Source organism: Heptranchias perlo, unplaced genomic scaffold, assembly GCF_035084215.1.
Source record: "Heptranchias perlo isolate sHepPer1 unplaced genomic scaffold, sHepPer1.hap1 HAP1_SCAFFOLD_260, whole genome shotgun sequence".
Lineage (NCBI taxonomy): Eukaryota > Metazoa > Chordata > Chondrichthyes > Hexanchiformes > Hexanchidae > Heptranchias > Heptranchias perlo.
This window is the reverse complement of record NW_027139272.1, coordinates 420,766-444,877: the sequence shown is the minus strand read 5'-3', so window position 1 is coordinate 444,877 and position 24,112 is coordinate 420,766. Positions and strand designations below refer to the sequence as shown.

Below are 24,112 nucleotides of genomic sequence, written 5' to 3'. Positions count from 1 at the left end.
CTACAACCCTCCGAGATCTCTGCGCTCCTCCAATTCTGGCCTCTAGCGCAGCCCCGATTTTAATCGCTCCACCATTGGCGGCCGTGCCTTCAGCTGCCTCGGCGTTAAGCTCTGGAATTCCGTCCCTAAACCTCTCTGGTTCTCCAGCAGTCTCCCTCAGGATTCCTGTCTTCTTCCTTCCTGTCTCCACACAGTTCCTGAATCCCCTTCTGTCCGTGATTCTGGCTCCCCTTAAATCCTCTCTTTGGTCTCCTTCCTCCTGCTCTGTGCTCTGAGGTGTCTCCCTGTACACTGTTTTATTGTAAGTTGCTGTACACAGTCAAAACATCACATTGGAACATAGGAACAGGAGGAGGCCATTCAGCCCCTCGATCCTGTTCCGCCATTCAATTAGATCATGGCCAATCTGCATCTCAACTCCATCCTTGGTGCCATATCCCTTAATAACCTTGCCGAACAAAAATCGATCAATCTCAGTTGTGAAATTTTCAATTGACCCCCAGCCTCAACAGTTTTTTGGGGGAGAGAGTTACAGGTTTCCACTCCCCTTTGTGTGAAGAAACGCTTCCTGACATCACCCCTGAACGGCCTGGCTCTAATTTTAAGGTGACGCCCCCTTGTTCTGGATTCTCCCACCGGAGGAAATAGTTTCTCTCTATCTACAATATCAAATCCTTCAATGATCTTAATTACAGCACCCGTTAATCTTCTGCACTCAAGGGAATACAAGCCTAGTCTGTGCAACCTGTCCTCATAATTCAACCCTTTCAGCCCCCGGTATGAAAGTACTTCTCATAATGAATGGCGTTTCCGACATTACAACAGTGATGACACTTTCACATTACTTCACTTTCTGTGAAGCGCTTTGGGACATCCTGAGGTTGTGAAAGGTGATGTATAAAAAGATCTTTTGTTCTTTCCGAACCTTCTTGTGCTGCTTCAGCAGGGTGACACTGAAATCGAAGCAGATTCGAAGCCTGCCCCCCCGTTCCCACCTTCACCTCACAGCAACACAATGGACTTTGGACTGTCCGATGTCCGATGTGTTGCTCAGGCCCACGACTGACTTTTATTTCTGAGCAAACACTGCCCGTTTATTATAGTCTCTGAGCGGGTCAAGGCCAAAGTGAACTCTGTGTGTCCGATTGTGGGGAGAATGAGCTGCTGACTCTTCAATAATCAACTGGTGCTCGAGGCAAAAATACTCACAGTGATGTTGATCTGGGTGAATTAGAATAAATTGGCATCGAAGCAAATTCACAGACAGATTTTTATGTTAATTTTCAATGCACCGTCTTCGAGTCGCGCTTAACATGAGGCTCCTCAGAACAGCAATCCATGAGGATAACAGAGCATTGAACAATGTCACCAAATCCAGTCAGTGGACGTCATGCTCAAACTGAGGGGGAGGGGGAAAGGGGAAGGGGGAGAGCATGGGGGAGGCAGAGGGATACGATGTGGGAGAGCGGGAGGGAGAAGGAGAGGGGGAGGGAGATGGAGAGAGGGAGGGGGAGGAGATGGGAGTGGGAGATAGTGAGGGGTAGGGAGATGGGAGGGAAAGGGATGGGGAGGGAGAGGGGACGGGGATGGAGAAGGAGAAAGAGAGGTGGAGGATTGGGTAGAATTGTGCAGGGAGAGGGGGAAGGAGGGGATATGAGGAGGGAGGGGGGAATTGGATGAAGAGAGGGAGAGGAAGGGAAAGGAGATGGGGAGTGGAAGAGGACAAGAAGGGAGATGAGGAGGGGGAGGGAGAGGGAGATGGGAGTGAGAGGGTGGGACAGGGAGAGAGGGATGGTGGGAGGGAGAGGAGGAGGAGGGGACGGGGAGGGAGAGCGAGTCGGGAGATTATCTGGCCATTAACTCGTTGCTATTGGTGGGATCTTGCTGTGCGCAAATTGGCTGCCGTGTTTCCTACATTAAAACAGTGACTACACTTCACTAATACTTCACTGTCTGTAAAACTCTTTGGGAGGTCCTGAGGTGGTGAAATCACAATAGGAATGTGAGTCTCTCTTTTCTTTGTGGTCCCATTGCCAGTGAGAGTCGGTGCATTGGGAAGAGAATGGGAGGGGTGAAAGTGGGAGTCTGGAATAGACCATTGAAATACAGGGGGTGTAACCAGATGCAATGGTTTGGTGTTAATACTGGGCTGGGCCTCAGTGTGAACCCCTGCTGTAAGATGCAGGCTCAGACTCCACTCCCTGGGACCCAGTGATCAGAACAAGTCCCTCCATTCTAACTGGATCTGGTTATCAGACCTGCTGCACACAAGCACCAATAAGTAGCTTCAGACTCGAGTGGTGTTGAAAAGCGCAAGAGATTAAGTTACTGTTACAGCAGCTTCTCTCCTGGTTAATCCGTGTCCATGACTGACATTTATTTCTGGGCAAACACTGCCTGTTTATTGTAGTCTCTGAGCACGTCAAGGCCAAGGTGAACTCTAAGGGGTCGATTTTAACCCCATGAACGGGTGGGTTTGGGTGCAGGTGGGAAGGTAAAAATTGTAAAAATCTAAAACCCGCCTTCAAACCGACCACTTCCGGTTTTAACGGCATGGAACCATAGAAAAGATACAGCACAGAAGGGGGCTATTCGGCCCATCGTGTCCGTGCCGGCTCGAAGAACAACCAGGTGCCCATTCTAGTCCCACCTTCCAGCACCCGGTCCGTAGCCCTGCAGCTTACAGCACTTTAGATGCAGGTCCAGGTACTTTTTAACAGAGTTGAGGGTCCCTGCCTCTACCACCAATTCGGGCAGCGAATTCCATACACCCACCGCCCTCTGGGTAAAAGAGTTTTTCCTCATGTCCCCTCTAATCCTTCCGCCAATCAGCTTAAAGCTATGTCCTCTAGTTCTTGAACTCTCCACTAGGGGAAACAGGTATTTCCTGTCTACTCTATCTGGGCCCCTCATAATTTTGTACACCTCAATCAAGTCTCCCCTCAGCCTCCTCTGCTCCAAGGAAAACAACCCCAGCCTATCCAATCTCTCCTCCGAGCTGCAATTTTCAAGCCCTGGCAACATTCTTGTAAATCTTCTCTGCACTCTCTCCAGAGCAATTACGTCCTTCCTGTAATGTGGTGACCAGAACTGCGCACAATACTCCAGCTGTGGCCTGACCAGCATTTTATACAGTTCCATCATTACATCCCTGATTTATTATTCTATGCCTCTGCTAATAACGGAGAGCATTCCGTATGCCTTCTTCACAACCTTATCGACCTGTACTGCCACCTTCAGGGACCTGTGCACATGCACTCCAAGGTCTCTCACTTCCTCTACCTCTCTCAATATATTCCCGTTTACTGCGTATTCCCTTTTACTGTTTGCCCTCCCTAAGTGCATTACCTCACGCTTCTCCAGGTTGAACTCCATTTGCCACTTTTCCGCCCACTCCACCAACCCATTGATATCTTCTTGGAGTCTGCAGCTATCCTCTTCACTATCAACTGCACGGCCAATTTTTGTCGTCTATAAATTTGCCAATCATGCCCCCTACATTCAAGTCCAAATCATTAATATATACCACAAACAGCAAGGGACCCAACACTGAGCCTTGTGGCACACCACTGGAAACGGATTTCCATTCTCAAAGACATCCATCGACTTTTACCATTTGTTTCCTGTTACTGAGCCAATTTTGGATCCAATTCACCACATTTCCCTGTATCCCATGGGCTTTTACCTTTCTGACCAGTCTGCCATGTGGGACCTTGTCAAATGCCTTACTAAAATCCATGTGGACATCACTCTCATCAATCCTCCTTGTCACTTCCTCAAAGAGTTTAATCAGATTTGTAAGGCATGACCTTCCCTGAACAAATCCATGCTGACTATCCCTGATTAAACCATGCCTTTCCAAGTGACAGTTTATCCTATCTCTCAGTATTGATTCTAATAGTTTGCCCACCACCGAGGTAAGACTGACCGGCCTATAATTGTTCGGCCTTTCCCTCGTACCCTTTTTAAACAACGGTATTATGTTTGCAGTCTTCCAGTCCTCCGGTACCTCCCCTGTATCTGGTGAGGATTGGAAAATGATCCTCAGAGCATCCGCTATTTCCTCACTGGCTTCCTTCAATAGCCTGGGAAACAATCCATCCAGCCCTGGTGACTTATCAAATTTCAAGGATTCCAGTCCCTCTAGTACTTCCTCTCTCGTTATGTTTATTTTATCCAATATTTCACACCTCTCCTCTTTAACGACTACGTCCAGATCATCCCTTTCCCTTATGAATACGAAGACAAAATATTCATTTAAAACCCTACCCACATCCTCTGCTTCTGCACACAAGTTACCCTTATCGTCCCTGATAGGTCCCACCTTTTCCTCAGCTATCCTCTTGTTCTTAATGTACTGATAAAACATCTTTGGGTTTTCTTTAATCTTACTCGTTAATATTTCTTCATGCCTGCTCTTTGCTTTCCTTATTTCCTTTTTTACGTCATCCCTGTACTTTCTATACTCCTCCAGGCTTTCTGCAGTATTTAGTTTTCTGTGACAGTCATAAGCTTTCTTTTTCTGCTTTATCTTGCCCCGTATACTTCTAGACAACCAGGGGGCTCTAAATTTGGCAGTGCCACCCTTTTTCTTTGAGGGGACGTGTCTGCATTGTACCCGTAGAATTTCACTTTTTAGTGCCTCCCACTGGCTTGCCACTGATTTCTCCTCAAGGAGTTGTGTCCAGTCCACTTCTGCCAAATCACCTCTAAGTTCTGTAAAATTTGCCTTCCCCCAATTTAAAACATTTACTCCTGATTTAACACTGTCCCTTTCCATAATAATGCTAAAACTAACTGAATTGTGGTCACTATCCCCATTATGGTCACCCACTGTCACTTCACCCACTTGCCCATCTTCATTTCCCAGGACTAAATCTAGAATTGCATCCCCTCTTGTTGGGCTTGTCACGTACTGGCTAAAAAAGTTCTCCTGGACACCAATCAAGAATTTTGCGCCCTCTGTGCCCCTCACACTGTTTGAATCCCAGTTGATGTTAGGGTGGTTGAAGTCCCCTACTATTATTGCCCTCTTATTTTTGCACTCAGAAATTTGCCTACATATTTGTTCTTCTATCTCCCTTTCGCTATTCGGGGGTCTAGAGTACACTCCTAGTAGTGTGACTGCCCCTTTTTTATTCCTTAGCTCAACCCATACGGCCTCGATTGATGATCCATTTAGCACATCATCCCTTCTCACAACTCTAATTGATTATTTAACCAATAATGCTACCCCCCTCCTTTTATATCACCCACTCTATCCTGCTTGAACACTCTATATCCAGGGATATTGAGCTGCCAGTTATCCCCCTCTTTAAGCCAGGTTTCCATTATAGCAATGATATCATGCTGCCACGTGTCTATCTGTGCCCTTAGCTCATCTGCTTTGTTTGTAATACTCCTTGAATTGAAGTATATACCCTTTAACCCCGTCAAATTCCTGCGCTGAACACTATTTAACCTTTGCTTTTTTGCATTTCTGAGTCGCTAACTACGTCACTAACTGCTTTTCTACTTTGCGTTTCCTGGTCTGAATTTGTCCTATCTGTACCTGCCCTTTGGTTCCCATCCCCCACCATACTAGTTTAAACCCTCCCCAACACAACTAGCAAATGTCCCCACGAGGATACTGGTCCCGGTTCTGCTTGGGTGCAATCCTTTCATCTTGTACAGGTCCCGCCTTTCCCAGAATCGGTCTCAATGCCTCAGGAATTTAAACCCCTCCCTCCTACACCATCTCTCAAGCCACGCATTCATCTGGTCTATTCTCCTATTTCTGCTCTCGCTGGCATGTGGCACTGGGAGTAATCCTGAGATTACTACTTTAGAGGTCCTGCTTTTTAATTTATTTCCTATCTCCCAATATTCTGCTTGCAGGACCTCATCTGTTTTTTTTTTACAATACTTCACACTAAATTGTGGGAGTACGACTTAGGTTCAAACTAGTAAAAGGCGACTTGGGACAGACGTCAGGATGATATCTTCCTCATGCTAAAGCCTCGATTTTAACCTAACCTGTCCAGAGGGAATGGGATGGATTTGGTTCAGCTTCAATGGAGCGTAAAATCGGGCAGGGTATAAATAGGGCGAACCATGTGACCTGTTACTAAACGGGGAACAGAGAGGAGACAATAGGAGGGAGTCCACAGTTAAAGTCAGAGGTCCTGTGGTGGGATAAAGTTGATGTAGATAGGGTGGAGTCAGCTTGGAGCATCAACCAACTGATGTCCAGGTTCGGTGACAGGGTGTGGAGGGTGAGTGAGTCCAGAAGCTATTTGAAGGGTAGATTATCGGAGGACGCACTGCTGGGGGGGATTTCCGTGGGGATGAAGAGTCAGGAGGTTTGGAGAATCGATCGCAGAGCAGAAGAACGATGGTGAAGATGGAGGTCACTGTAAGATCTAGAAGCAGCGGAGGAATGGACTTCGGCCAAGGGGAGTGAATTTCTGGCCAGGAACCAGACTGTAGAAAAATAAAGCTGATAAACCAGTAGTACAGTCATAAACTCAGCAGGTAATAGCTGGGGGATGGGCTGTGGGCTGGACAAAGTTACCTTAACTCTTAAGCAGCTGAGTCTTCCAGTGCAGTAGCGTAGTGTTGAGAAGTCGAGGAATTTAGAAGCCAAATTTGAGCAAAGATCCAGTTTTCTCTGATGTAAACAAAGAGCAGGCCCGGTCGGGGAATGGGCAGTGGGCCCAGGTAAGTTTAAACTTGCAGCTTGAACTTGTGGGTAGGGGTAAAATGCACCCACTATTAGAGCCAGGGAACTTAACCAGTGGAAGAGAGGAGATTGGGGGAGAAAGGGCAAAGGATGGCAATGGATGACCAAGGATAGGATTGTCCAGCAAAGGAGCTCCCGAGGGAGCAGCCAGCCCAGGAGCCATCTTGTTAACAGTAGGAATCGTAGGAACATAACATTGTACAGCACAGAAGAAGGCCATTTGGCCCATCATGCTATGCTGGCTCTCTGAAAGCGCTACCCACTTTCTTCTGACCTTTGCCCAGACTCTTTTAAAAAGAAAAATTAAAAAAAATATTTATCCACTTTCCTTTGAGCAGCTATTGTGGGACCTGTTCCCCCCACTGGTCGGGCAGTCTGACCAATGATTTCCTGCTCCAGAACTCCTGGGAGCTCCTAACGGAAGCTGCCACTTCACCAAGCTCTGAGCTTCTAGCTAGTAAAATGAATGGTGGGAGAATCACGGCTGAGGAATTTTCCAACGTGGGCTAGTGGTGTCCGCTTGGAGCATTGAAGCAGGAAATCCCAGCCTCCGTCTCCGAACATCCCTCTCCATTAACAAAATTCCCTCTAATCTCTCCCTTTGCTCTTGACCTTAAATTTATGCCCTCTAGTTTCCGACTTACTGACCAACGGAAAGTGTTTATTCTCTTTATTTTACCAAACCCCTGATAGTTTGGACCCCTCTATCAGATCCCCTTGACCATTAGCAATTAGGAAGGCAAATGGTATGTCGGCCTTTATTACAAGAGGATTTGAGTGCAGGAGTAAAGATGTCTTACTGCAATTATACAGGGCCTTGGTGAGACCACACCTGGAGTATTGTGTGCAGTTTTGGTCTCCTTACCCAAGAAAGGATATACTTGCCGTAGAGGGAGTGCAACGAAGGTTCACCAGACTGATTCCTGGGATGGCGGGATTGTCGTATGAGGAGAGATTGAGTCGACACGGCCTGTATTCTCTAGAGTTTAGAAGAATGAGAGGTGATCTCATTGAAACATACAAAATTCTTACAGGGCTCGACAGGGCAGACGCAGGGAGGATGTTTCCCTTGGCTGGGGCGTCTAGGACCAGGGGTCACAGTCTCAGAATAAGGGGTAGGTCATTTAGGACTGAGATGAGGAGAAATTTCTTCACTCAGAGGGTGGTGAATCTTTGGAATTCTCTACCCCAGAGGGCTGTGGAGGCTCAGTCATTGAGTGCATTCAAAACAGAGATCGATAGATTTCCAGATATTAAAGGCATCAAGGGATATGGGGATAGTGCAGGAAAATGGCGTTGAGGTAGGAGATCAGCCATGATCTTGTTGAATGGTGGAGCAGGCTCGAGGGGCCGGATGGCCTACTCCTGTTCCTGTTTCTTATGTTCTTATCTCTGTACCAGTGAAAAGAATCCCAGTCTGTTCTCATAACTCAAGCCTCTCATCGGAACCTCGGTGTAGGAGGAGGCCATTCAGCCCCTCGAGCCTGTTCTGCCATTCAATTACATCATGGCTTGATGCATATCTTAACTCCATCTACCAGCCTTGATTCCGTATCCCTTAATACCCTTACCTGACAGAAATCCATCAATCTCAGTTTTGAAATTTTCAATTGACCCCCAGCCTCAACAGCTTTTTGGGGGAGAGAGTTCCAGATTTCCACTCCCCTTTGTGTGTGGAAGAGTTTCCTGACATCACCCCTGAACGGCCGAGCTCTAATTTTAAGGTTACGCCCCCTTGTTCCGGACTCCCCCCACCAGAGGAAATAGTTTCTCTCTATCTCCCCTATCAAATCCTTTAATCATCTCCAACACCTCAATTGGATCACCCCTTAATCTTCTACACTCAAGGGAATACAAGCCTCGTCGATGCAACCTGTCCTCATAATTTAACCCTCTAAGCCCCAGTATCATTCTGCTAAATCTCCAAGGCCAATCTATCCTTCCTGAGGTGCGGTTCCCAGAACTGAACACAGTATCTCCAGATGTGGTCTGACCAGAGCTCCGAACAGCTGGAACATAACTTCCTCCCCTTTGTATTCCAGCCCCCGAGATAAAGGCCAACGTTCCATTCGCCATTCCATTTTTGTAGCTGTCCACCAGATTCCCTGGGATCGCCCGAGCAAATCTCTTCCCGACCTTCTCCGTGAGCTTGACATCCTCTTCAACACATGGTATCCAAAATCGGACGCAACGTCCTCACTGTGGCCTAATATGGGAAAATGTGAAGTCATCCACTTTGGGAGGAAAAATAAAAAAGCAAAATATTATTTGAATGGAGAAATACTACAAAATGCTGCGGTACAGAGGGATCTGGGTGTCCTCCTACATGAAACACAAAAAGTCAACATACAGGTGCAGCAGGTAATCCGGAAGGCAAACGGAGTATTGGCCTTTATTTCCAGGGGGATGGAGTATAAAAGCAGGGAAGTCATGCTACAACTGTACAGGGTGCTGGTGAGACCACACCTGGAGCACTGCGTACAGTTCTGGTGACCTTATTTAAGGAAGGACATACTTGCATTGGAGGCAGTTCAGAGAAGGTTCACGAGGTTGATTCCGGGCATGGAAGGGTTGTCTTATGAGGAAAGATTGAACAGGTTGGGTCTATACTCATTGGAGTTTTGAAGAATGAGAGGAGATCTTATGAAAAATACAAGATTCTGAGGGGACTCGATAGGGTAGATGCTGAGAGGACGTTACCCCTCATGGGGGAATCTAAAACTAGGGGGCATAGTCTCAGAATAAGGGGTCGCCCGTTTAAGACGGAAATGAGGAGGAATTTCTTCTCCCAGAGGGTTGTGAATCTTTGGAATTCTTTATCCCAAAAAGCTGTGGAGTCATTGAATACATTCAAGGCTGAGTTAGACAAATTTTTGATCAGCAAGGGAGTCAAACGATATGGGGAAAGGGCGTGAAAGTGGAGTTGAGGTAAAAATCAGATCAGCCATGATCTCATTGAATGGCGGAGCAGGCTCGAGGGGCTGAATGGCCTACTCCTGCTGCTATCTCTTATGGTCTTATGGTCTAACCAGGCTGAGCATTAGCCGTTTCCACTTTGAGTTACTTATGATTAACGTCATTTTTGAGACTGGTTTCTGTCTGTGATCCTGCAGATTTCCACATCCTCGCATTTTACTACATACTGAGCCGTGGCGGGGCCGAGATGCCCGAGTACAGCTTGGTCGCGATGCTCGATGACTATGAGATAGTGTATTTCGACAGCACCCTGCAGCGGACTGTGCCCAGACAGCAGTGGATGGCCGACTCCTTCGACAACCATCACTGGGACGCCATCGCCATCACAATGGCGGGGTTCCATGGTCTGGTCAGAGGAAACGCCGAGATATTTTACCGACAGCAACACGGTGCCTCGAGTGAGTATCCTCACAGAGCCGGTGCAGCTATCGACTGACAGGAGGAAAGGATTTGTATCCATATAGAGCCTTATCCTGTCTCGGAGAAATGTCCCGAACCACTTTACACCCATTAAATGACTTGGGATGACCTGGTCATTGGCACTATCTGGGAGTAACATGGCAGACATTTTCTGCACAGCAAATGGCAATGAGATGATTGATTTGTTCATCTGTTTTTATTGGTGTGGATTGAGGGAGAAATGGGAGCAATTGGTTCTTTTTATGTTCATTTGAACAGGAAGACGGGGCCTCGATTTAACGTCTCATCTGAAGGACGGCATCTCCGACAGTGCAGCACTCCCTCAGTACTGCCCCTCCGACAATGCATCACTCCCTCAGTACTGCCCCTCCGACAATGCATCACTCCCTCAGTACTGCCCCTCCGACAGTGCATCACTCCCTCAGTACTGCCTCTCCGACAATGCATCACTCCCTCAGTACTGCCCCTCCGACAATGCATCACTCCCTCAGTACTGCCCCTCCGACAATGCAGCACTCCCTCAGTACTGCCTCTCCGACAGTGCAGCACTCCCTCAGTACTGCCTCTCCGACAGTGCAGCGCTCCCTCACTACTGCCCCGCCGACAGTGCAGCACTCCCTCAGTACTGCCTCTCCGACAATGCATCACTCCCTCAGTACTGCCTCTCCGACAATGCATCACTCCCTCAGTACTGCCTCTCCGACAATGCATCACTCCCTCAGTACTGCCCCGCCGACAGTGCAGCACTCCCTCAGTACTGCCCCTCCGACAGTGCAGCGCTCCCTCAGTACTGCCCCTCCGACAGTGCAGCACTCCCTCAGTACTGCCTCTCCGACAATGCATCACTCCTTCAGTACTGCCTCTCCGACAATGCATCACTCCCTCAGTACTGCTCCTCCGACAGTGCAGCACTCCCTCAGTACTGCCCCTCCGACAGTGCATCACTCCCTCAGTACTGCCTCTCCGACAATGCATCACTCCCTCAGTACTGCCCCTCCGACAATGCATCACTCCCTCAGTACTGCCCCTCCGACAGTGCAGCGCTCCCTCAGTACTGCCTCTCCGACAATGCATCACTCCCTCAGTACTGCCCCTCCGACAATGCATCACTCCCTCAGTACTGCCTCTCCGACAATGCATCACTCCCTCAGTACTGCCCCTCCGACAATGCATCACTCCCTCAGTACTGCCCCTCCGACAATGCAGCACTCCCTCAGTACTGCCTCTCCGACAGTGCAGCACTCCCTCAGTACTGCCTCTCCGACAGTGCAGCGCTCCCTCACTACTGCCCCGCCGACAGTGCAGCACTCCCTCAGTACTGCCTCTCCGACAATGCATCACTCCCTCAGTACTGCCTCTCCGACAATGCATCACTCCCTCAGTACTGCCTCTCCGACAATGCATCACTCCCTCAGTACTGCCCCGCCGACAGTGCAGCACTCCCTCAGTACTGCCCCTCCGACAGTGCAGCGCTCCCTCAGTACTGCCCCTCCGACAGTGCAGCACTCCCTCAGTACTGCCTCTCCGACAATGCATCACTCCTTCAGTACTGCCTCTCCGACAATGCATCACTCCCTCAGTACTGCTCCTCCGACAGTGCAGCACTCCCTCAGTACTGCCCCTCCGACAGTGCAGCACTCCCTCAGTACTGCCCCTCCGACAGTGCAGCGCTCCCTCAGTACTGCCCCTCCGACAATGCATCACTCCCTCAGTACTGCCCCTCCGACAATGCATCACTCCCTCAGTACTGCCCCTCTGACAGTGCATCACTCCCTCAGTACTGCCTCTCCGACAATGCATCACTCCCTCAGTACTGCCCCTCCGACAATGCATCACTCCCTCAGTACTGCCCCTCCGACAATGCATCACTCCCTCAGTACTGCCCCTCTGACAGTGCATCACTCCCTCAGTACTGCCTCTCCGACAATGCATCACTCCCTCAGTACTGCCCCTCCGACAATGCATCACTCCCTCAGTACTGCCCCTCCGACAGTGCATCACTCCCTCAGTACTGCCTCTCCGACAATGCATCACTCCCTCAGTACTGCCCCTCCGACAATGCATCACTCCCTCAGTACTGCCCCTCCGACAGTGCAGCACTCCCTCAGTACTGCCCCTCCGACAGTGCAGCGCTCCCTCAGTACTGCCCCTCCGACAGTGCAGCGCTCCCTCAGTACTGCACTGGAGTGTCAGCCCGGATAATGCGCTCAAATCTCTGGAGTGGGGCCTGAAACCACGACCTTCTTACTCTCACCTCCAGTTCAGAAGGTTGTGGGTTCAAGTCCCACTCCAGAGACTGGAGCACAAAATCTCGGCTGGCACTCCCAGTGCAGCACTGAGGGAGGGGCAGCACTGAGGGAGGGGCAGCACTGTGGGAGGGGCAGCACTGAGGGAGGGGGAGCACTGAGGGAGGGGCAGCACTGTGGGAGGGGCAGCACTGTGGGAGGGGCAGCACTGTGGGAGGGGCAGCACTGTGGGAGGGGCAGCACTGAGGGAGGGGCAGCACTGTGGGAGGGGCAGCACTGTGGGAGGGGCAGCACTGTGGGAGGGGCAGCACTGAGGGAGTGCAGCACTGAGGGAGGGGCAGCACTGAGGGATTTGATGTGAGCACCTTGAACGTTGGAATGAAATCATCGCTGCCACTTGTTTCTCCTCTTCTAAAGCTGCGTTGCCAGGGTTACTAACAAACAGATGAAATCAGGACAGGCGGGTCCATCAAGCCTGTCCTGTCTTGGCACGGTGAAACAACACACACACACACACCATCAGCACCCTCTCCCTCCCACAGTCACACAATCTCCTGGGAGAGGCCAAAGAAAGAGGATGAAACTGAGGCCAAGTTAGGAAAGCAAACACTCTGGGAGATTCCTCTGCGACCCCCCCCCCCAGGGAATCGAGGAAGGTGCAGGAGACCACAGTGTCTGATATCACTGGTCCCCATTAACCCCACACACCTCCTATAACTCGAGATACTTTCTATTGGTCGCCAGTCCCCTTTCCAACACTTGCAGTCCACACACACACACTGTGCATGCAGGCAACTTGTTCATCGAATCACAGAAAGGTGACAGCACGGAAGGAGGCCATTCGGCCCATTGAGTCCGTGCTGGTTCTATGCAAGAGCAATCCAGCTAGTCCCACTCCCCTGCCCTATCCCTGTAGCCCTCCAAATTTTTTCCTTTCATTACTTATCCAGTTCCCTTTTGAAGTCCACGATTGAATCTGCCTCCACCATCCCCTCGGGCCGTGCATTCCAGATCCTAACCACTCGCTGTGTAAAAAAGTTTTTCCTCAAGTCACCTTTGCTTCTTTTGCCAATCACCTTAAATCTATGACCTCTGGTTTTTAACCCTTCTGTCAATGGGAATAGTTTCTTCATGATTTTAAACACTTCGATCAAATCTCCTCGCAACCGTCTCTGTTCCAAGGAGAACAACCCCAGCTTCTCCAGTCCATCCACATAACTAAAGTCCCTCATCCCTGGAATCATTCTGGTAAATCTATTCTGCACCCTCTCCAAGGCCTTCACATCCTTCCTAAAGTGCGGTGCCCAGAACTGGACACCATACTCCCGTTGTGGCCGAACCAGTGTTTTATAAAGGTTCATCATGACTTCCATACTTTTGTACTCTATGCCTCTATTTAAAAAGCCCAGGATCCAGGATGTTTTTTTAACCGCTTTCTGAGCCTGCCCTGCTCCCTTGAATGATTTGTGCACATATACCCCCAGATCTCTCTGTTCCTGTACCCTTTTAGAATTGTGCCCTCTAGTTTATATTGCCTCTCCTCGTTCTTCCTATCGAAATGTATCACTTCGCGTTTTTCTGCATTAAATTTCATCTGCCACGTGTCTGCCCATTCCACCAGCCTGTCTATATCCTCTTGAAGTCTATCACTATCCTCACTGTTCACTACCTTTCCGAGCTTTGTGCCATCTGCAAATTTTGAAATTGTGCCCCGTACACCCAAGTTGAAGTCATTAATATATATCAAGAAAAGCAGTGGTCCCAGCACCGACCCCTGGGGAACACTACTGTGCACCTCCCTCCAGTCCGAAAAACAACCGTTCACCACTACTCTCTGTTTCCTGTCCCTACTGCCCCCTTTATTCCATGGGCCGCAATCTTGATGATAAGCCGACCATGCGGCACTTTATCAAACGCCTTTTGGAAGTCCATATACATCACATCAACCGCATTGCCCTCATCTACTCTCTCTGTTACCTCATCAAAAAACTGTATCAGGTTAGTTAAATATGTTTTGCCTTTAAATCCGTGCTGGCTTTCCCTAATCAATTCACACTCGTCCAAGTGACTGTTAATTCTGTCCCGGATTATCATTTCTAAAAGTTTCCCCACCACCGAGGTTAAACTGACTGACCTGTAGTTGCTGGGTTTATCCTTACACCTTTTTTTGAACAAGGATATAACTTTTGCAATTCTCCAGTCCTCTGGCACCACCCCTGTATCTACGGATGTTTGGAAGATTATGGCCAGTATCTCCGCAATTTCCACCCTTACTTCCCTCAGCAACCTAGGATGCATCCCATCCGGACTGGGTGACTGATCTACTTTAAATACAGCCAGCCTTTCAAGTACCTCCTCTTTATCAATTTTTAGCCCATCCAGTATCTCAACTATATCTTCCTTTACTGAGACTCTGGCAGCATCTTCTTCCTTGGTAAAAACAGATGCAAATTACTCATTTAGTACCTTGGCCATCTCCTCTGCCTCCATGAGTAGATCTCCTTTATGGTCCCTAATCGGCCCCACCCCTCCTCTTACTACCTGTTTACTGTTTAGATACCTACAGAAGACTTTTGGATTCCCTTTTATGTTGGCCGCCAGTCTATTCTCAGACTCTCTCTTTGCCCCTCTTATTTCCTTTTTCACTTCTCCTCTGAACTTTCTATATTCTGCCTGGTTCTCACTTGTATTATCAACCTGACATCTGTAATATGCTCCTTTTTTCTGTTTCATCTTACTCTCTATCTCTTTTGTCATCCAGGGAGCTCTGGCTTTAGTTGCCCTCCCTTTCTCCCTCGTGGAGACTGTACCCGAATCATCTCCTCCTTAAAGGCCGCCCACTGTTCAATTACAGTTTTGCCTGACAATCTTTGATTCCAATTTACCCGGGACCAGATCTGTTCTCATCCCACTGAAATTCCAGAGATCGATGACTCTCTGTGACAATCTAACCTATTGCTAAGGTTAAAGTCCAAGACAGCAGGACATAAATGGAACCTCAACGTAACACAGCTGCTTAGGAGCATCGAAAGAGGAAGAGGCCATTCAGCCCATCGAGCCTGCTCCACCATTCATTTATATCATGGCTAATCTGCACCGTAACTCCATTTTCCAGCCTTTGCTTCCTATCCATCGATACCCTTACCGAACAAAAATTTAACAATCTCAGTCTTGAAAGCTCCAATGGGCCCCCAGCATCCCACAGCCTTTTGGGGGAGAGAGTTCCTGATTCCCACTCCCCTTTGTGTGATAAAGTGCTTCCTGATTTCACTCCTAAATGGCCTGGCTCTGAATCTAAGATCTTGATTCCCCCACCTGAGGAAATAGTCCCTCTGGAATTCCCTCCCTAAACCTCTCCGCCTCTCTCTCCTCCTTTAAGATGCTCCTTCAAACCTACCTCTTTGTCCAAGCTTTTGGTCACCTGTCCTAATATCTCCTTATGTGGCTCGGTGTCAAATTTTGTTTGTCAAGTGCCTTGTGATGTTTTACTCCGTGAAAGGCGCTATATAAATGCAAGTTGTTGTTGTTGTATGTACCCGATCGAACCCTTTTCACATTTTCAATTGACTTGAGTTGTTTCTCCAGGTGTTTTCTTTGTCCAGGGAATGTGTGGCTGCGAACTGAACAGCGACAACTCCACGGAGGGGTTTATAAAGTTTGGATATGACGGGGAGGACGCGTATGTTTTTGACAAGGACAGATTGAGTTGGATTGCGGTGAATCCAGAGTTCCAGACTTTAGCAGACCGGTGGAATGCAAACACCTTCATGAACAAATACTTCAAGACCCTGTTGGAAAAGGACTGTGTGAAGTGGCTGCTGATATACCTTCGGGCTGGGCGAGAAGCACTACAGAGGAAAGGTACCTCGAGCGAGCAGGAACTGGAGGTGCCGTACAGGCAAAGTTTATATTCCCAGTCTGTCCTGAGCCAGCTGTTCCCGGACAGGGTAGCAGTGAGGGGTGCTGCACCTGGCCTCAGTACCCCTTGGGGTGGGTGGGGTGGGGATGGGGGAGATAAGCGGGCAGGTGACCTAAATCCAATGACCTACTCAGTCTCCCCGGCTGGAAAGCCCGTGCGTGTTGACATCGGGTGAGCACGGGGTTCAACTAAATTGTAATACCCCCATGGTTGAATAGCGTCCTGGTCCTCACTGTGAAGGCTCACTCGTGAACACTGGGTGCTTGTGTGCGTTACCGGAACGTGACCCGTTACATGGAATTTACAACACAGAAACAGGCCATTCGGCCCAACAGGTCTATGCCAGTGTTATTGCTGCACCCTCCCTACTTCATCTCCCCCGATCAGCATATCCTTCTATTCCTTTCTCCCTCATGTGTTTATCCAGCTTCCCCTTAAAGGCATCTGTTCTATTCGCCTCAACTACTCCTTGTGAGAGCGAGCTCCACATTCAAACCACTCTCTGAGTTTCTCCTGAATTCCCCATTGGATTTATTAGTGACTCTCTTATATTTATGGCCCCTCGTTCTGGCCTCTGCCACAAGTGGAAACATCGGGGGAAAAATTTGGATGTGGCCGTTTTTGGGCGGGGGCAGCGTGATGTGCTTTACCCCGTGTCCAATGGTCCCGGCGCAGGCAGGATGCAAGTTTCGACCCACCCGAGGACCGACCTGCGATCAGCGTTCCATCCCAGGCCTTGCACCTGGAATCAATGCAATTCACACTTTCCACCACCAGAGGGAGGGCAATCTCTTAAAGGGAGGATGTTTGTCAGAAATCTCTTAAAGGTAGCTGGTACCTGTTATTTGCTGAAAATAACAGTCTGCACGGAGTCTGAACGGAGATCAGACATCACACACGTAAAACACGATGCAGGTCCCATCCCTATGTTTACATACACACTGATGAGTTATGTTAAAACATTGAATAAAGGTTGCACACTACTAAATCCCACATCCTCCAATCTGCACACCAGACCTCACCAATCTGCCGATCTGAGTTGGTACCAGGCCTGTGAGAGTGCATGCACCAGGGTTCTCTGCTGATGCACTAGAGGCCTTGGTGCAAGAGGTGGACAGAAGGAGGGACATCCTATATCCACAGTTGGTGGGGGGAGGGGGGCAAGAGGCCCTCCAGACAGATATCCAAAAGGCAGTGGGAGGCAGCGGGGGACGAAGTCAATCCCAGGCTCACAGCATCATGAACATGGATGTATTGCAGGAAGAAGTTCAATGCTTTGACATGAGTGGTCAAGGTGAGTGAGGTCAACTGTCAAGTGTTGTCTCCAACCAACTGCTCCACACACGACACCCCCATCACCCACATACCAACAAACTCTTTCCATCAGTACTCAACTCTTCCCATCAGATGCTTCCTCTCACCCTTACACATTACCACTGTTTCAAGCCGCCCACCCACAACTCACAGGCCACACACACTGGCAGCTATTCAACCATGACAGGAACATCACCCAGACACAGGAGAAGGTGGTGCATATCAAGAGGCAGCAAGTGACAGTGGCATTCAGCCCCTCGAGCCTGTTCCACCATTCAATGAGATCATGGTGGACCTGTGACCTAACTCCATATACCCACCTTAGCCCCATATCCCATAATACCCTTGGTTCACAGAAATCTATCAATCTCAGATTTAACATTCACAAGTGAGCGAGCATCAACTGCCGTCTGTAGAAGAGCGTTCCAAACATCTCCCACCCTTTGTGTGAAGAAGCATTTCCTAACTTCACTCCTGCACGTCATGGCTCTAAATGTTTGGCGATGTCCCCGTGTCCCAGTATTCAAATGTAGGAGACCTCCGAAAACAGTTTTGAATGTCTTGGCAGCCAGAAGCAATAATCCAGCCACTAACCTGTAAATCCTGCATGGTCCCTTTAAATAGAGCCGGTGGGGGGTCCTCCAGGAACTGTAAGACACGTTCAGATGGTCGGGGTTAAGACTGTGCGTTGAGTTGAGCGTTAAGTCCCGAAATGGTGTCTATCACTTTAAATCAGCGTTGCACACTGATTGAAGCCATTTTCTCCCTACTTTACATGATTCCAGCGTTCGTTATCTGCGCCTGCACTAACTCCTATACCAAGATGGCGTCTGGCGCACGTCATGCAGGAAACGTGCGTGCGCATCCGAGACGCCATCTTGGATGTCGGAGAGGCCGTCTAGCGCCGAAACAACGGGCGCTACACGGCCCTATTTAGCGCCCATCTTCCCTACGTCTATCCTATCAAACCCTTTCATAATCTTAACGACCTCTATCAGGTGACCCCTCAGCTGAACTCCGGTGAACTCCAGCTGTCTCTCAGCATCAGTCATCTGCCTTCAGGCCGAGAAAATTGATGGTGGTGGGCGGGGAAGAAATGAAGGCAAAAGAAGAGAACTTGTCACCGATTGTACTCTTTGTTTAAATCTCTCAGTCGCCCCTGAGGTGTTTATTGGGAAGAGGAGTGACGGGGACAGAGTGCTAAGGGTCTCCTGCCTTGTGTCGGGGTTCTACCCCTGGGCCATCGAGGTGACTTGGTTGGGGAATGGCGAGGAGATCGCTGACATTGAATCCAGTGACGTGCTGCCCAACCAGGATATGACCTATCGGGTACTGAAAACGATCGAGCTGAGTGGAGACGACAGGAAGAGCTACTCCTGTCATATCGAGCACGCCAGCCTCCTGCGGGGGATCAACGTACCCTGGGGTGAGTGGCAAATCGGGGGGGGGTCCTCAGGGTCTTTCCCTGTGTCTCGGGGGGGCCGCGAGGTACTTCCTGGAACTCTGGGTCCATCCCCGATTCTCGGGAGGGCCGCAGGGCTTTTCCCCGTGTCTTGGGGGCCCACAGGGTCCTTCCCCATGCCTCTGGGTCCTTCCCTGTGCCTCTGGGTCATTCCCTGTGCCTCTGGGTCATTCCCCGTGCCTCTGGATCATTCCCTGTGCCTCTGGGTCATTCCCTGTGCCTCTGGGTCATTCCCTGTGCCTCTGGGTCATTCCCCGTGCCTCTGGGTCATTCCCCGTGCCTCTGGGTCCTTCCCTGTGCCTCTGGGTCATTCCCTGTGCCTCTGGGTCATTCCCCGTGCCTCTGGGTCATTCCCCGTGCCTCTGGATCATTCCCCGTGCCTCTGGATCATTCCCCGTGCCTCTGGATCATTCCCCGTGCCTCTGGGTCCTTCCCCGTGCCTCTGGGTCCTTCCCCGTGCCTCTGGATCATTCCCTGTGCCTCTGCATCCTTCCCTGTGCCTCTGGGTCCTTCCCTGTGCCTGTGGATCATTCCCCGTGCCTCTGCGTCCTTCCCTGTGCCTCTGGGTCCTTCCCTGTGCCTCTGGGTCCTTCCCTGTGCCTCTGGGTCCTTCCCTGTGCCTCTGGGTCCTTCCCTGTGCCTCTGGGTCATTCCCCGTGCCTCTGCGTCCTTCCCTGTGTCTCTGCATCCTTCCCTGTGCCTCTGGGTCATTCCCTGTGCCTCTGGGTCATTCCCTGTGCCTCTGGGTCATTCCCCGTGCCTCTGGGTCATTCCCCGTGCCTCTGGGTCCCTCCCCGTGCCTCTGGGTCCTTCCCCGTGCCTCTGGGTCCTTCCCCGTGCCTCTGGGTCCTTCCCCGTGCCTCTGGATCCTTCCCCGTGCCTCTGGGTCCTTCCCCGTGCCTCTCGGTCATTCCCTGTGCCTCTGCATCATTCCCCGTGTCTCAGGGTCCTTCCCCGTGCCTCTGGATCATTCCCCGTTCCTCTGCATCCTTCCCTGTGCCTCTGGGTCCTTCCTCGTACCTCTGCATCCTTCCCTGTGCCTCTGGGTCCTTCCTCGTGCCTCTGGGTCCTTCCTCGTGCCTCTGGGTCCTTCCTCGTGCCTCTGGGTCCTTCCCTGTGTCTCAGGGTCATTCCCTGTGCCTCTGCATCCTTCCCTGTGCCTCTGGGTCATTGCCGTGCCTCAGGGTCCTTCCTTGTGTCTCTGCGTCCTTCCCCACTTCTCTGGATCCTCCCCTGTGACTCTAGATCATTCCCTGTGACTCGAGGTCATTCCCTGTGCCTCAAGGTCATTCCCTGTGCCGCAGGGTCCTTCCCCGTGTCTCTGCATCCTTCGGGGGAGCGCTGCACTGTCAAAGGGGCAGTACTGAGGGAGTGTGGCACTGTCGGAGGGTCAGTACTGAGGGAGAGCTGCACTGTCAAAGAGGCAGTACTGAGGGAGTGCGGCACTGTCGGAGGGTCAGTACTGAGGGAGAGCGGCACTGTCGGAGGGTCAGTACTGAGGGAGTGCTGCACTGTCGGAGGGTCAGTACTGAGGGAGAGCTGCACTGTCGGAGGGTCAGTACTGAGGCAGAGCGGCACTGTCAAAGGGGCAGTACTGAGGGAGAGCTGCACTGTCGGAGGGTCAGTACTGAGGGAGAGCGGCACTGTCGGAGGGTCAGTACTGAGGGAGAGCGGCACTGTCGGAGGGTCAGTACTGAGGGAGAGCGGCACTGTCGGAGGGTCAGTACTGAGGGAGAGCGGCACTGTCGGAGGGTCAGTACTGAGGGAGAGCGGCACTGTCGGAGGGTCAGTACTGAGGGAGAGCGGCACTGTCGGAGGGTCAGTACTGAGGGAGTGCGGTACTGTCGGAGGGTCAGTACTGAGGGAGAGCTGCACTGTCTGAGGGTCAGTACTGAGGGAGTGCGGTACTGTCGGAGGGTCAGTACTGAGGGAGTGCTGCACTGTCTGAGGGACAGTACTGAGGGAGTGCTGCACTGTCTGAGGGTCAGTACTGAGGGAGTGCTGCACTGTCGGAGGGTCAGTACTGAGGGAGTGCTGCACTGTCTGAGGGTCAGGACTGAGGGAGTGCGGTACTGTCGGAGGGTCAGTACTGAGGGAGCGCTGCACTGTCGGAGGGACAGTACTGAGGGAGTGCGATACTGTCGGAGGGTCAGTACTGAGGGAGAGCTGCACTGTCGGAGGGTCAGTACTGAGGGAGAGCTGCACTGTCGGAGGGTCAGTACTGAGGGAGTGCGGCACTGTGGGAGGTGCCATCTTTCGGATGAGATGTTAAGTCAAGGCCCCAACTGCCATCTCAGGTGGAGGTGAAACATCCCATGACATTATTTCGAGGATGAGCAGGAGAGTTATCCCCGGTGTCCTGGCCAATATTTATCCCTCAATAAACATGAATATAAAAAAAGTGATCTGATCATTATCACATTGCTGGTCATGGGATCTTGCTGTGCGCAAATTGGCTGCCGGGTTTTCCACATCACAACAGTGACGACACTTCAAAATAGTTTAATTGGCTGTAAAGTGCTTTGAGACATCCTGAGCTCATGAAAGGTGTTATATAAATACACCTCTTCCTTTTCTCTTTCAATAGCACATGCCCACCTTTCACGGTGTTACACTGAGCAAAATCCCCTTCAATTTACCCAATAGCACAATTGGTAAATGACCTGCCCAATCTGGAACAAAGACGGACAGACCAGAGGGTCCCAGATTTAACCCCTGGCCTCTGCTGAGTGGGAGGATTTCAATTGGAGAGACTGCCCTTTCCCCATAGCCCTGTCACAATCCAAACTAACCCCACTGCCCCACTCTCTCCCCATAGCCGTGTATCAATCCCAAACTAATCCCACTGCCCCACTCTCTCCCCATAGCCCTGTATCAATCCCAAACTAATCCCACTGCCCCACTCTCTCCCCATAGCCGTGTATCAATCCCAAACTAATCCCACTGCCCCACTCTCTCCCCATAGCCCTGTATCAATCCCAAACTAATCCCACTGCCCCACTCTCTCCCCATAGCCCTGTATCAATCCCAAACTAATCCCACTGCCCCACTCTCTCCCCATAGCCCTGTATCAATCCCAAACTAATCCCACTGCCCCACTCTCCCTCCATAGCCCTGTATCAATCCCAAACTAATCCCCCGTCCCACTCTCTCCCCATCGCCCTGTCACAATCCAAACTAACCCCACTGCCCCACTCTCTCCCCAGAGCCCTGTATCAATCCCAAACTAATCCCACTGCCCCACGCCCTCCCCATAGCCCTGTCTCAATCCAAACTAACCCCACTGCCCCACTCTCTCCCCATAGCCCTGTATCAATCCCAAACTAATCCCACTGCCCCGCGCCCTCCCCATAGCCCTGTATCAATCCCAAACTAATCCCACTGCCCCTCGCCCTCCCCATAGCCCTGTATCAATCCCAAACTAATCCCACTGCCCCACTCTCTCCCCATAGCCCTGTATCAATCCCAAACTAATCCAACTGTCCCACTCTCTCCCCATAGCCCTGTATCAATCCCAAACTAAACCCACTGCTCTGTATCTCCCCATAGCCCTGTATCAATCCCAAACTAATCCCACTGCCCTACTCTCTCCCCATAGCCCTGCATCAATCCCAAACTAATCCCACTGCCCCACTCTCTCCCCATCGCCCTGCATCAATCCCAAACTAATCCCACTGCCCCACTCTCTCCCCATAGTCCTGTATCAATCCCAAACTAACCTCACTGCTCTGTATCTCCCTGAGCTTCGAATGTTTAGCCACCCTTCCCTTAAAACATACAATGGTCTCTGTCTCAACCACTCCCTGTGGCCAAACATTGCAATCTGCAACCATCATCTGTCAAAAGAAATGGCCAATAGTTTCCCCTCCTTGGCATTGCACTGTTATTTTACAGTGTGTAATTCTGCAGCCTCTATCCCTGATATCAGGTGGTTCGTGTGTTGATTTAATCTGCAGAGTACAGGAATTGCACTTTAAACTCTGTAACGAGTCAGGAACTGCCCTGTTTCTGAGATTAATAAATGGTAACGAGTTGTATTCTGCTTATTATTTGTAATGGAGCCAGTTAGGCATGTTTCAATCCATTTTTAATTGTTCATTACCCTATCAGACATGTACTGTACCAGTGTGCAGCTTAATGAAGCACCTAATGAAATCATTAGGAAATAATTATTGATCAACATCATTTTAAAATTCAATAGAGAGGGCGACAGAAGGAGGCACGAATGTCGGGATTGGGACTGGAGCAGCAGCCGTCTCACTCACTCTTCTTGGCATCATCGTCGGAATTGGCTTCTGGAGCAAGAGGCAAAACAGGAGAGACCAGCAGAGCCCATCAGAGACCAGCAGAGCCCATCAGAGACCAGCAAAGCCCATCAGAGACCAGCAAAACCCATCAGAGACCAGTAGAAACTGGCAGAGTCCTGCCGTGATGAGCAGAGACCGGCAGAGTCCTGCAGTGACCGGCAGAGACCAGTAAGACCAGCAGAGTTCTGCAGTGACCAGCAGAGAATATCAGAGACCAGAAGGGACTGGCAGAGACCAGCAGAAAGCGACAGAGTCCAGCAGAGACAGACAATGTCAGAGACGAGCAGAGAACAGCAGGTTCCTCACCTGCTGACCAACAAGATCCATTTTCAGGAGTTAATTCCACGAACGATATATTTTCTTCCATTCTCCTCCCATATTCTCCTGAAGTTGCAAACTCTTAACTGGTGTACGTGCCAGGACCACCCAGAATATCACCTGTGCTCCATCTTCAGATGTTTGATGGGACAGTGCAGAGGGAGCTTTACCCTGTATCTAACCCGTGCTGTACCTGCCCTGGGAGTGTTTGATGGGACAGTGTAGAGGAAGCTTTACTCTGTATCTAACCCATGCTGTACCTGCCCTGGGAGTGTTTGATGGGACAGTGTAGAGGAAGCTTTACTCTGTATCTAACCCATGCTGTACCTGCCGTGGGAGTGTTTGATGTGACAGTGTAGAGGAAGCTTTACTCTGTATCTAACCCATGCTGTACCTGCCCTGGGAGTGTTTGATGGGACAGTGTAGAGG

General features: G+C 50.4%; 1 protein-coding gene across 1 annotated transcript; it reads left to right on the top strand.

The window, feature by feature from the left end:
• The first annotated feature begins 6,682 nt into the window (after nucleotides 1-6,682).
• On the top strand, nucleotides 6,683-23,537 carry LOC137310537 (major histocompatibility complex class I-related gene protein-like). The gene is made up of 5 exons (XM_067978304.1): nucleotides 6,683-6,699; nucleotides 9,835-10,095; nucleotides 15,949-16,224; nucleotides 18,750-19,022; nucleotides 23,260-23,537. The coding sequence occupies exons 2-5, from the start codon at nucleotides 9,885-9,887 to the stop codon at nucleotides 23,535-23,537; spliced, it is 1,038 nt and encodes a 345-aa protein (XP_067834405.1). The 5' UTR covers nucleotides 6,683-6,699; nucleotides 9,835-9,884.
• Nucleotides 23,538-24,112: the final 575 nt, after the last annotated feature.

Bases quoted from the DNA above. Each gene is read 5' to 3' on its own strand.
- LOC137310537 (XM_067978304.1), top strand. From the start codon at position 9,885: ATGCCCGAGTACAGCTTGGTCGCGATGCTCGATGACTATGAGATAGTG. The intron at 16,225-18,749 runs GTACCTCGAGCG...TAAATCTCTCAG, and splicing joins AGAAGCACTACAGAGGAAAG to TCGCCCCTGAGGTGTTTATT. The intron at 19,023-23,259 runs GTGAGTGGCAAA...AAAATTCAATAG, and splicing joins GGGGATCAACGTACCCTGGG to AGAGGGCGACAGAAGGAGGC.